At 39.8% G+C, this 12,662-nt stretch overlaps 1 protein-coding gene across 1 annotated transcript; it reads right to left on the reverse strand.

The window, feature by feature from the left end:
* Positions 1–1,107: 1,107 nt before the first annotated feature.
* Positions 1,108–2,355, reverse strand: UBTFL1 (upstream binding transcription factor like 1). The gene has a single exon (XM_007079064.1). The coding sequence runs from the start codon at positions 2,341–2,343 to the stop codon at positions 1,108–1,110; it is 1,236 nt and encodes a 411-aa protein (XP_007079126.1). The 5' UTR covers positions 2,344–2,355.
* Positions 2,356–12,662: the final 10,307 nt, after the last annotated feature.

The raw sequence follows: 12,662 nt of genomic DNA on the forward strand, positions 1-12,662 counted from the left end.
GTATGTATGTATGTATCTACCTATCTATTTATCTAATTCATCTATCTATCCATCCATCATCCATCCATCTATCCTGGATGTTAAAGCTGAGACTCACCTGTGCCTGGAACAGGAGGAAGGAGTTTAGGCTTCTGCCAGGAACGAATGCAGAAACCACCTAGAGGATTGGTGATCCAAATCATAATTCCTTGAGTCCATAGAGGCACTCATTCAAATGAAATCATGAAGTTTTTCAAAGATTAAAAAGATATAGATTTGTTCTTTTCTGCTTTCAATATTTTATTCATAGAAAAAAACTAAATATTCACAAAAGTAGAAAGAAGAGAAAACTGAACTGATCATGAAACCATTACAATGATCAACTCATGGCTACTTTTAGAAAATACATTTTAAAACTTAGTCAACTAAGTTTTGAAAGCAAAATGGCAGCAAAATCACGAAGTTATATTTGAGGCTAAAATAAAACAATATATATTTTGCAAGCATTGGCAATTTTAAGTGTTTTAGAATTTTGGTATTCTCTGGAAATACAGTGTCCATATCCATCACAGCCAGTGACATGCTCCCTTTAATAAGGACAGTTATCTTAAGGAATGTTTCTGTCTTGAGTTCCCTATTTTTATTTTTTGATATTAGTAAGCCTCGTGGAGATATAGGAGTTCGATATACATACACATATGTGCCTCCTACCCCTTCCTCATCACAGATGAGGTGCAGGAGTCCTGAGGCACGATTCCACAGGAAATGTCAGGGTCACCCAGGCTCCTAGGCGTCCTCTGCCAGCTGTGGCATGCAGATGAGAGGAAAAGTCTCACTTCAGGAAACAGTCTAATCCAGTGTTCTCCTCACAGCTCTGTCATCTCATTGTTTATTCCAAGGGCACTCAGTGCATGGAGTTTCTAGGGGGTGGATCTGGGGTACAGAGGGGAGCCAGAAAATACTGCACCAGATCCCCTCTTTCCAACCAGTCCTCCTCTGAATTGAGGAGGAAAGGCAAAAAGGAAGGAAATGAAAAGGGACAGAAAGAAGAGCCCTTCCAATTGACACAGATGCCTTGGACTTTTGCTGGGAAGTTCTCTTTCCCGCCCTTTAGTGGCTGAACAAAACTCAGTTGGGGTCCGCATCAGAGGAGTCACCTAAGGAAGATGTGCTGGAGCCACTGTCCCCAAACTCACAATCTTCGCATCCACTCCTGCTGCTGGAGTCTGAGGAGCTGCTGCCTTCCTCCCCTTCCTCCCCTTCCTCATATTCTCCTGATCCCCAAGAGGCATGAGCATTGCCCCCAGTGGTCTCTGGTGATTCTGTCTCCGGAGGCTGCAGCCCTGACTCCTGTCCAAGCCCTTCTTGCAGACTCCTTGCTGATGGCGACTGCAGATCTGTCCGTCTGACCTTGGGATCTGGGCCTCCCCTCATGCTCATGTTTTTACACTTACTATAGGTCGCCTCTCTGTAGGCAGCATACTGTTCAGGAGACAGGGTCTTGAGCCAGTCATCCAGATCCACCTTGTACTGCTTCTGCAGCTCCTCAGCCTGCTGCTTATAATGGTCCTTCTGGCTCTGCGGGACTCGCTGCCAGCGCCTGCCAATCTCCACCCTGCGCTCCCTTGGGGGCACATCTCGCAGCTCCCTACTTGACCACAAATCCCGGTGGAACTTCTCATATCCGTTCATGGGGGGCTTTCGGGGCTCTCCACGGAATATCATCCTCTTGGAAAAACAGCTTCCTAGGGGAGACTTCACTTCTGGCACGTGACTCGGAAACCTCTTTTGGGCCCCGTTTGGGCTCCTCTTGGTTACATCCGATTTGTTGGGGTTCTGGAATAGATCAGGGTGGTCATCCTTGAATTGAGCCAGTTTCTCCTCAAACTCCTGTTTCTCCTTCTGAAAATCTTGAATATATTTGAGCTTTATCTTCTCTGGGAGCTCCTTGTATTTCTTAGACAGGACCTTGGTCAGCTCCTGGTTGCTCAGGTTGGGATATTTTTGGGAGCACTGAGGCCGCTTCTCCATGAAGAAGCGAAGGTAAGCAGTCAGGGGCTTCTTGGGCAAGTCCGGATGTTTCTTACATTTTTTGCTTCTGTCAGGCTTTTCAACATGTTCCTTGGCTTCCAGGACTAATTCTGTCAAAGTGCGAAATTTTCTCAGGTGATAAGAAACCTCCAACCATTTGAGTTTGCACATTTCTCCAGAATAATCCTTAAAAGCTACTTTTTCCCAGTCCATCTGTGACTGGGTTGTTTTGAATGTGTGGCTGTCATTGGAGGGAAGGTTAGTCTCCATGCGGTCCAGTAACTTCACAATGTCTTCTTTGGACCAGTGACCTCGGCCTCTAGACAACGCCATTTCTAGTTCTTGGGGCACTTATCTGGTCCTAGCAGTTCAGAAACTTCAGCAGGAGCTCAAACTTTCTCACTTTCAAGGCTTAGCACGTGAGTTATTTCTGGAAGTCCTAAAGTGTGGGGAGGTCCATGTTTCTGAGGAGAGAGAGAAGCAATGGATGAGAAAATTACAACCCACTTGGGATATGCGCCCCCCATAATTTAATCACCCTTAACGATGTAAACAATGTAACAATGTAAATGGAAACAGAAATGGAAAATTGCCCACTTCTGAGTTGAAATTTATGTTCACATTTTTTCTTTTGTTTTGCTTTGTTTTTGAGAGAGAGAGAGAGAGAGAGAGAGCTCAGAAACTTGAAAGAGGGGCAGAGAGAGAGAGAGAGAGAGAGAGAGAGAGAGAGACTCAAGTAGGCTCTATGCTAATCGAGGAACCCTACTTTGGGCACGATACCATAAACCTGGGATTGTGACCTGAGCAGAAATCAGGAGTTGGACACTTGACCTACTGAGCCACCCAGGCACCCCCGTGTTTCTCATCTTTAAGCCTCAGTCCCTTTTACCATACTGCAACAAGATTTTCCAATTAAGTTTTAGGGCCAAACCAAATATAAAACTACATGAAATCTAGAACATTCCCTCTAGATATCCCCATTTATATATACAATAAACATAAAATAAATAAAATAAGTTTATAAATTTGTAAATGTCAAAACAATAACATTAATTGAAAGCTCAGGAGTAAACTGGAAAGACTTACAATACATAATTTTTGTTAACTAGGCATATTACACCCGCTTAGAAAAGTCTTAAGCCTGCTGATAGTTAAATTACTTATTTTTAAAGAAAAAAGTACCGATTCTTCTACTAACAAGGGTGTGCTCATCTAATGATTGTGTAAATGGTCTCATCAATGCTTATAGGAAGATCCACCCAATTGGGTTAGGAGTTCTGTGTTCTCTGGGTTCTCTACTAGAAAATGGGTAACTTTCTGAGTTCCCACAGTCCAGCCAACTTCACACACTTACAAACAAAACAAACTTACTTTGCCCTTGCAAAGCCTTTAGTTTGGGATCCCTGAAGCTCTTCCCTGATTAGGTTTCTGCAGTAGGCAGGACCAATGGAAGATGTACCTTTCTGTCCTTGATTAGAATAATTCCATTCTCAGTCTCCAGAAACCATATACTGAAATTACCCTCCTGTTGTTGGTTTATCCTTGCCATTAATTTTAAACAATGTGCACATGGCAAATTTTTGTCTGGGTTTCTGGGTCCCCACATTCTTCTCCCATTCCTGCTTACACATCTGACTATCTTTCGGTATAGTATTTGAATGTAGGTCCTTCTCTTCAGTGTTAATTTCAGTGTTTTCTTGTGGTCTAGGATCTGATAGTTTCTCATCATCAGGAGGCTATCTAAATCCTTTCAGTGCTGCTCAAGTTCTTCTTAGTCTACTGAGGCCAAGGTGACCTTTGATACCAAAATGTGAATCATTATACTGAATTGTGGGTTTAGGGAGATGTAATCTCTAAACAAAAACTACAGAGGATTTGTGAAAGCAATATGATCAAAGTTAAATTGGCTATCAGGAGATCATGATTGCAAGAATGACTTAGTTTTACTTCTACAGCAAACATTGGTGAGACGATAGCTCTATTCCCTTGGTGAACACAGTTTACATGAGAGGAGTTCCTGCCTCTTCTCAAAATAAAGCAAATACAGTATCATAAGTTTAATGTACCAGCAAAGTGCATTTGTTTCTATGAAATCATTTCATTTTCAAATTTAAAAAATGACTCCATTCCTTCATCTTTTTCATAACTTAAGCTACTTTGTCATCTGATTTTGCTATATATTTCTGGAATAATTTGGTGCTTAAGTTTTGGTCTGTTGTTTTACTCATTCCTTGGCTGTTTATATAGATTATGAAGACTCACAAATTAGTTTCCAGTCTTGTAATTTTTTATTCTGTGTAGATCGTAAAAATGAGTTAGGACAATCTTATTTTCTTTGTATAAATATATTACGTTCTGTTCTACAAATGGCAATATGCAAGTATGCTAGAGGAAATACTTGGTAATTTACAAGTAGATAACACATTGGATAATTTGGAAAATAACTTGTATTTGACTGTTGGCAAATGATTTCAGAAACGTCAGTTTTCTGACATAAAGTTAGAGATGGCAAGAACGAATGGGCTTGCCTTAAAGTGACACTGGTAACTGTGCAGAAACGTCAGAAATTAGAGGGACAATGTGTTCACTTGGAACAGAAATGAATGAATGTTTTTGCAAAACAAAAATTTTAAATTATGATATGTTTTCTGGTGCTGATTATAATTACATGATTGTTAAATCTTTTCACCATGACAAGGAATGCTTGGTAATAATTCCTAAGGACTTAGAATATGCTGCCATTCTCTCCTCCTTCACAATTGGTTTTCAATGCAAGTGTGTTTGTAATAAAGATAGGAAGGCAAACTAAAAAACTTAGTATATTCATGTAAGAAGATTCAAGTTGAAATCTGGTCCAATTTTACAAAGATTAATCCTGTTAACACTCATATTCAGAAATTGGTTTCGGTGACAGATTCTGTTTGAAATAAAAAACATCAAGGAGAAAATTTAGTTTTATGACTGTCTTATGTATGCACATTTTTGTGCATTTTAATCAATGGGTTGCAATAAAGGCATTTTTCTGGATCATGGATGAGGGACAGAAGACATACAGATGAGTGGCGTTGTATAGATTTCTTCATCAATTTAAAAAAAAATATTATCTCTTATAATGATGTTATTTTACTAACCATTATATCCCCAACCTGACAGACTGTTCTTGGAACTGTAAACTTATCAGAAAATTCTTGTTGATTTAATTAATTCAGTTGCTTAGAAAGCCCAGATTGCTTGCTTTTGCCTATTGTAGTGTCTTGGAGAGTAATGGCTTACTGATTTTATTGGGTCAAAGGTGGGATTTCTGGCTCCAACATTTAGTAGCAGTGTAATTTTAGACGAGAAATCATGACTGGATGGTTTTGACACTTAAATGAAAGTAGATGAGCTTAGTGAACTGCCCTTGTTAAACCAATCACTGGCTAGTCACATTATTGATTGATATTTCAGACCAATCAGGACTCACCCCTGCAGCTATAGATTGGATCAAAGTCCTGAAGTGCATGCTTTTTGGAGGAAATTAACAAAGCAATACTCACCAAAACTCTTTCATACAGGAGGAAGAGGGTTGGAAAGGCCTATGCCTGCTGGTTACGCAACAAAGCTTTCTTACAGGAATTTTATTCATTTATTGCAAGTATACAAATATATTTGGCAACTGGAACCCATATCACTAGCAAGCATGGATTTAACTAGTAAGGTAATTAATGTGATAATTAGGTCACCATTGGGCCAATGTATAAGCAGCTGCAATAGAAATTAGGTTTTAGTTGCCTAGTATATATTTAGTTATGGTAATTGCTTTCAATTGTTTATCTACAAAAACTTTAATAATATTAAAACAAATAATTTTATCAACATGCTTAAAACCATGGAATTCTTGTAATCTGTGCTTTTCTGACTAAAGTATCTTGTTACTAAAACAACTTTCTTTTCCTTTTCTTTTTTAATGTTTATTTTTGAGACAGAGAGCGGGGGAGGGGCAGAGAGGAGAGAGTATAGAGGATCTGAAGTGGGCTCTGTGCTGACAGCTGAGAGCCCCACTCGGGCTCAAACTCATTAACTATGAGATCATGACCTAAGTTGAAGTCAGATGCTTAACCAACTGAGCCACCCAGGTGCCCCGAGAGTATCAAAGTAGAGGAGATATTCTCTTTTTATCAATATAAGGCTAGTTTGCACATAGCAGGAGTGCTTTCTTGAACAGGATTTTGGAACAAATTACTGAACTGAATGGCAAACCCTCACTCCCCTTTTTTGGGAAATGAATATGTTCCTCTTGCCTTATTGCAAAGAGCCCCTCTTTATGAAGTGACATAAATAGTCCACAAATATTAAGACCAAAACATGCACAGAAATCTTATATGTGTATACAAATATACGTTCATGCCTGTCGTCTACTATAGCTTATTTTTTTGTCCTATATCTTAGTCTTCTTTATCCATTTTATTGTTTTTACTATCAACTGATTTTATTTTTTATTTTAAAAAATATTTATTTATTTATTTGTTTTGAGAGACAGGGAGAGAGAATGTGTGCACGCACGTGCAAGTGGGGAAGGGGCAGAGAGAGAGAGACAGAGCGGGAATCCTAAGCATGCTCTGCACTGTCAGCGCACAGGGCTTGATCCCAGAAAATGAACCATGAGACCATGACCTGAGCAGAAATCAAGAGTCGGACGCTGAGCCGACTGAGCCACCCAGGTGCCCCTACTATCAACTGATTTTAAACAAAACTGATACTGACTTCATTAGAGCGGATGCACTTATTAGCACCTTCACAATATAAAAATTAAAATAGTAAGTAAAATTTGGGAGTGTTAAAGTTAGGGTTACAGGTGACCAAAAATTGACACTTATCTCAACAGTAACAAACACAGTTTACTAAAACATGATGTACATTTTTCTATCAGAATAACCTATGACTTCACCATCAAGTAAGACTAACAACTTTCTGTTCTCAATCATTTAGATTTATTTGCAAGAGAAATTGCAAGGGGAAAAATATCTTTGTTTAAATTTGAGGGGGGCATTTTAGTAATAGACTCATATTAATACTGTTGATATGTAGAAGAATTGCTTAGTATTTTTCCTAATTCCTTTAAGAACTGTTCTTTGGTTTTTTTCTTTTGGTTTTATTATTTTTTTTAATTTTTAAAAATCTATTGGGTTTTTTTTTTGGTGGTTTTTAAAAATGTTTATTTATTTTCAGAAGGAGAGAACAGGGAAGGGGCAGAGAGAGAGAGAGGGAGAAAGAAATCCCAGGTAGGCTCCACACTGTGAGCACAAAAGAGACTAATGTAGGTCTTGATTTCATGAACCATGAGATCATGACCTGAGCCAAAACCAAGGGTCAGATGTGTATCTGACTGAGCTACCCAGGTGCCCCTTTTTTAGGTTTTAAAGTGGAGTCACTTGGATCTGGGCATTCTTGGAAGCAAAATGACTTAGAAATTAATATTTTGTGCTAAGAGAAGAAATATTTCACAAGAACAAAAAGCTTGAATGTTTTTCTTTTAAATTTTGAAATCACAGATAGTTTATATGAATTCAGATATTAAGTCAACTCAGAAATGGGCTAGGAATTTTTAAACTGGTTTTGACTAGAATATTCTTTTCTTTACATAGTGGAGATTTCCTTCAATAAAGAAATAACTGATCATGATATCAAACTGGTTGTGTGAGAAGTTTGAGGTGTAGGCATGACTGTCAAGATGCATCTTTAAATTCTGAAAGATCTAACTATTGTCCTGTGTGGAGAACATCAAGACATATTATGGATGATGACTTCACCTCTGGAAAACAGTATTGAGAGCTGGATGTGGGCCACTGTTGGGAGTAAGCTCTAGGAGTCTATAAAGATTCTTGGATAAGGAAGAATGGCCCACTGATGGAATCTGAGGATACATTTCTTCTTTTATGTGTGAAAGGATAATTGTTACAGTCTCCTGTCCAGTTTCCCAGTGTTTGTCAAGAAAAAAATCTCTGGGCCAGTTGGTATATGTTCCTTGACTTTTGATTCCATCTTTTGTTTTGTTCCATCTTCTGTAAATTGAAATCATCTCTGTGGCCCACTTACGTAGAATACATGCTGTGGTTGCACACCTGGTTTGGGAGTTTGCTGGAGTTACAAAAATACACGAGTGTGTGATTCCAGCTCAATGGTGTAAAGTAAGAACACAGAGTTTGCCCATCATAGACAGACTTGGTTATCTACAATGCCCATGTCATTCTGAAACTTCTTCTCCCATCTCTTAATCTAGTATGTCCTACACTTCAGTTCACCCTCAGAAGAAAAATAAAAATCTGTTTTAGGGGGAAATCTCCCCTGACCCTCAGGACCAAGATAGGCCTTTCTTTATATGAACTCCAAATATATTTGACTGTATCTTTTCCAGTAGTGGAAATTGCAAGAAATATAGAAAGTGTTCATTACCCCAGCAGGTAACCTAGTGTCTAGGAGATAACATGCATTTAACAGATATTTGATGAGTGAGCCAATTCATAAATGAGTGACATGATTGCCTTATTGGCAGCAGGGTTTGACTACACTATACTACCCAATAATTGGTACAGTTTACATACTATATACTCTGTTTGCCATAGTCCATATCTGAAAGGTAGTTCTGAAATACATATGATTCCACACATTTCTGACTAATAATTGAGAATAGCCATTAGAAGGAATTCTGTCAACCATTGAAAATGACATAGATTAATAGAGGATATGAAATGTTGAGGATAATAGGGAATGAAGAAGAGACTGTCCACGGTTCTCAAAATTTTATTCGGCTCCCTCAGCATCATAATCACCTGAGCCTTGTTTCAAATACCAGTTGTGGGCTCAAACCCAAGACCTACAGAATCAAAAATGTTACATGAGGGGGGATGAAATCCATGGTTTATCAGTCATTCCAGGTAATTCAGATGAATACCAAACTTTGGGAAACACTGAATGAGGCTGTTTACAGATACGAAGGCCGAGTAAATTTCTTACACCTGAGAGCTAGAGGATCGCTAGACACACTTTGATTCAGTGATATTGATTAAATATTCTTTAATGAAGAAAGTATAATAGTGGAGATTAAGATCCTAAAGAGAATGTTGAGGACTTCAAAAGCAAAGTTGGATAGTCATATTTCTGGATTCTTGACTACTTAAATAGAGGAAAAAATTTTTTTCTTTATCTTGGAAAATTCAGATACCACATAGCATTGAAAAAATACTGTATGTATGTAGTTGAAAAAGTAGTGCGTTTAATTTATTTTCCTGAAGATTACTCAAAAAAGACACTGCAATCAGATTTTTAGGTATGTTGTTTTTTGGGTGTATTTCAAATTCTGGAAATACGTGATGAGAAGATCGCAATGTATTACATGCAAATACATACTAGATACTTATGCATATACACTTTATACTAAATATGGATGTTGGCAATAGTAGAGCAGCATTCTTCTATGGGTCAAAACATCATTAGGCATTCTGAGATATCAGTGACAAATGTGATGGTCTCGACACACAATTAAGAGGTGAGACACTGGTACAGAGATGGACAAGAAACCCACAGAAACCAAAGAGGAAGCCTAAGACTCACTTGTTATATGGAAATGTGATTTTTGACTGAATAGGTAGGCATTGCCAATGGATTAGAAAAGAGAAACTGCCCAGTGAGTATTCTGTGACACTTCACAAAAATTAATTCCAGGTACGTTCAATATGAAAAAGCAAATTCATCATTTTAAAAGATGTGAATACAGGAAAATATCTTTTTGGTTCTATGTTAGAAAGGGATTTCCCAGTGAAGAAACAAAAAACACAATTTAAACAAGGTAACTACTGATCAATTTAACTACAAAACTTTTAAGGACATCTGTTCTCAAAAGACACCCTAATGGAAGTGAAAAAAATGAGAAGAAAAAAATACTGTAAGACATAAAACTAGTTAAGGATGAATATCCAAAATATGTAAAGATTCCTTCCAATCTGGAAGAAAAATAGAGACAGCGCCTTCCCCCTAGGAAAAACATCTGAAACTGTTACTTCACAGGAGGAGAAGCAATAACGTGAAGATCTTCTCAACCTCATTCATAGTTGACATAAAATTAAAATGACAATCACTACCATCAGATGAGCATTTAAAACTTAATATATTAAGTTTTGGTAATGAGGTGAAGCAACTCTCCCTGAGATGAGAGATATTTGCAGGACGAGGGGGGACCGGTCTGGGGAGGTTACAATGGTGGGGGGGGGTTCTAGGCAAGGTTTGGGTGCTCTGGGTCCAACATTTCCCCAACCTCGCGTGGAGGCAGAGGGTGAGCTGGAGGCCAGAGGGTGGCTATTCCAGAAGCTGGAGACCAGGGCTGCCTCTCATGCCTGTGCTGGAGTCACGGAGCCACGCGCCCCCCACAGGGCATCAAGGGCGCTGCACTGAGCAGGACAGGCAGGGAGGCTCTCTTAACAATTCCGGAAGCTACAGCAGGGAGACTGGAGAAGTGGCTTGCAGTTCCTGCCACACCCTGCTGTTACCTATTTGAAAAATGATTTTTCGCTCGTGTTCTGGCCTCAGTGGCTCTAACTTCTGCATCTTCTAGACACACGCGGGACCCTGGATGGCACCTTCCTGGAGCCCAGGCCCTGGCTTTACCCAAGGGCTGTGCTGGGCTTTGGGCCAAAACCAGGGTCCCTACCTTGCCACATGTCTGGTAGTGACAGTGCAGACATCAGGTGGCTGGCCCTTTGAGGATTTTAAAGGCTTAGGTCGCATTTATTTCCAGAATGAATTCTCCTTGGGGAACTGACCCCTGGCACTTGGGGTACAGTGGGGGATGTTCCACACCCAAGAAAGATCAGTGAAATCTGGGGAGAGTATTTCCAGCCCACCCCTCCCCCCCACCCCAAGACAGGGCCCAGGAATCCCTAGGAATGGGCAGCACTCAAAGGAATCTGAGAACTCTTGTCCAAAGGCTCTGGGCAGTACCTGCTTGACATGCTTGACAGGTTTGATTTGGAGCTCCTGATGCCCCCGACAAGGGAGGTGGGAGCTGGCTTTGTGCCAGGGGTACTCATTCCCTGCATGGGAGGGTCTCAGACCTGAGGGTACACTAGATGAGACAGGGGACAGGGTCATGATAGACCTTTGTGGCCAAGAGCTTGGAGATTCCTGGCCTCCTCTTCTTGAAAGGCCTAACATTTGCTCCTTTTACCCTAAAAAAGCTGTACATTCCCTGTTTCTTTTCCTTCTGAGTAGAATCTGGTATTTAGTGATGACCCATACTGGATTCTCTTCCCATCAGGTACTTCCTAATAATGGGTATATTGGAGATACTTGTCATACATACCCCGACACCTTGTAGTGGGGACCAGTGCTTACAACACTATAAGTGCCTAGAACCTAGTTTCCAGAAACTCTTATGCAAGACCCTAGCCCCACTCCACCACTGCCAAAGCCTGCTTACCTAACTCACTCAGGAGAATAAAAACACAGTAAAAATCAAAGGGAGTCATTGTTTCTCAAGCCTAGCAGCTCTAAGCACACAGACAGACAGACACAAACACACCCTGGTGGGGAGGGAAGGGGGGGAGGGGAGAGGGAAAGAGAAGACACTAAAATATATCAAAAGAGGTGGAGATCAACAGACATCTTAATGAAAAGAAGGTAATATTAGAAGCACATTTGTGCCAACTAACTCGACAGCTTAGATGAAATGGGCAATATTGATGAAAGAGACACAATACCTGGGGTGCCTGGGTGGCTCCGTGGGTCAAGCGGCTCAGATAGGTAAGGATCTGACTCACAACTTTGGCTCAGGTCAGGACGTCATGGTCATGATCTCACGGTTGTGAGATTGAGCTCTGCCTCTGGCTCCATGCAGGGTGTGGAGCCTGCTTAAGATTCTCTCTCTCCCTTTGCCCCTCCCCCTCTTGTGCTTTCACTCTCAAAAAACCAAAACACTTAAAAAGAAAAAGAAAGAAAGAAGGAAAGAGACACAATACCAACACCCACTGAAGATAAAAACTGATACATTTTCAAAAATGTTTTATAAAAATAAACCCTCTATATCCATTAAAAAAATTTGAAATTTTAGTTTATAAGTCTTCCCACAGACTTATGTTTAAGCAAAAGGGAGTAGTGGGAGCCTTATTGCCTCTCCTATTTTTATATTTGTTTTCTCTGAAAAAATGTTTTTTGTTTTGTTTTGTTTTTCTTTCCTTTTTTTATATTTAAATTTTAGTAGTGCAATGTTGGTTTCAGGATTAGAATTCAGTGATTCATCACTTACATTTCTTTCCGATTTTATCTCAATTAATAACAACATTAACAGCACAAAAAGCTGTAGAACAACAGCTTTCAGACATTAGCCAACAGGCAGCACAGAGAAGAAAGAAATGAGGCGATCCAGTGTAGATCCATGCCTACCTCCTGGCGATTTCTAGACCTCAGTGTTGAGACAGGAAATCCTGAGTGGAGTTGAATCTGAAGACTATAATTCGCTTTTTTAGCCATGGCCTACATTAGAAGAGCAGATTTGCGATAACTGATCATTTGATGTAGTGAAAGTAGAGTGTTTTCATTCTAAGATCCTTCCCTGGGTGAAGCACCAAGATCTATCATTGACTAAACATGAAAATGTTTTTAAAAGACTGAATAGGATGCAT

This window comes from Panthera tigris, chromosome D1, assembly GCF_018350195.1.
Source record: "Panthera tigris isolate Pti1 chromosome D1, P.tigris_Pti1_mat1.1, whole genome shotgun sequence".
NCBI classification, from domain to species: Eukaryota; Metazoa; Chordata; class Mammalia; order Carnivora; family Felidae; genus Panthera; species Panthera tigris.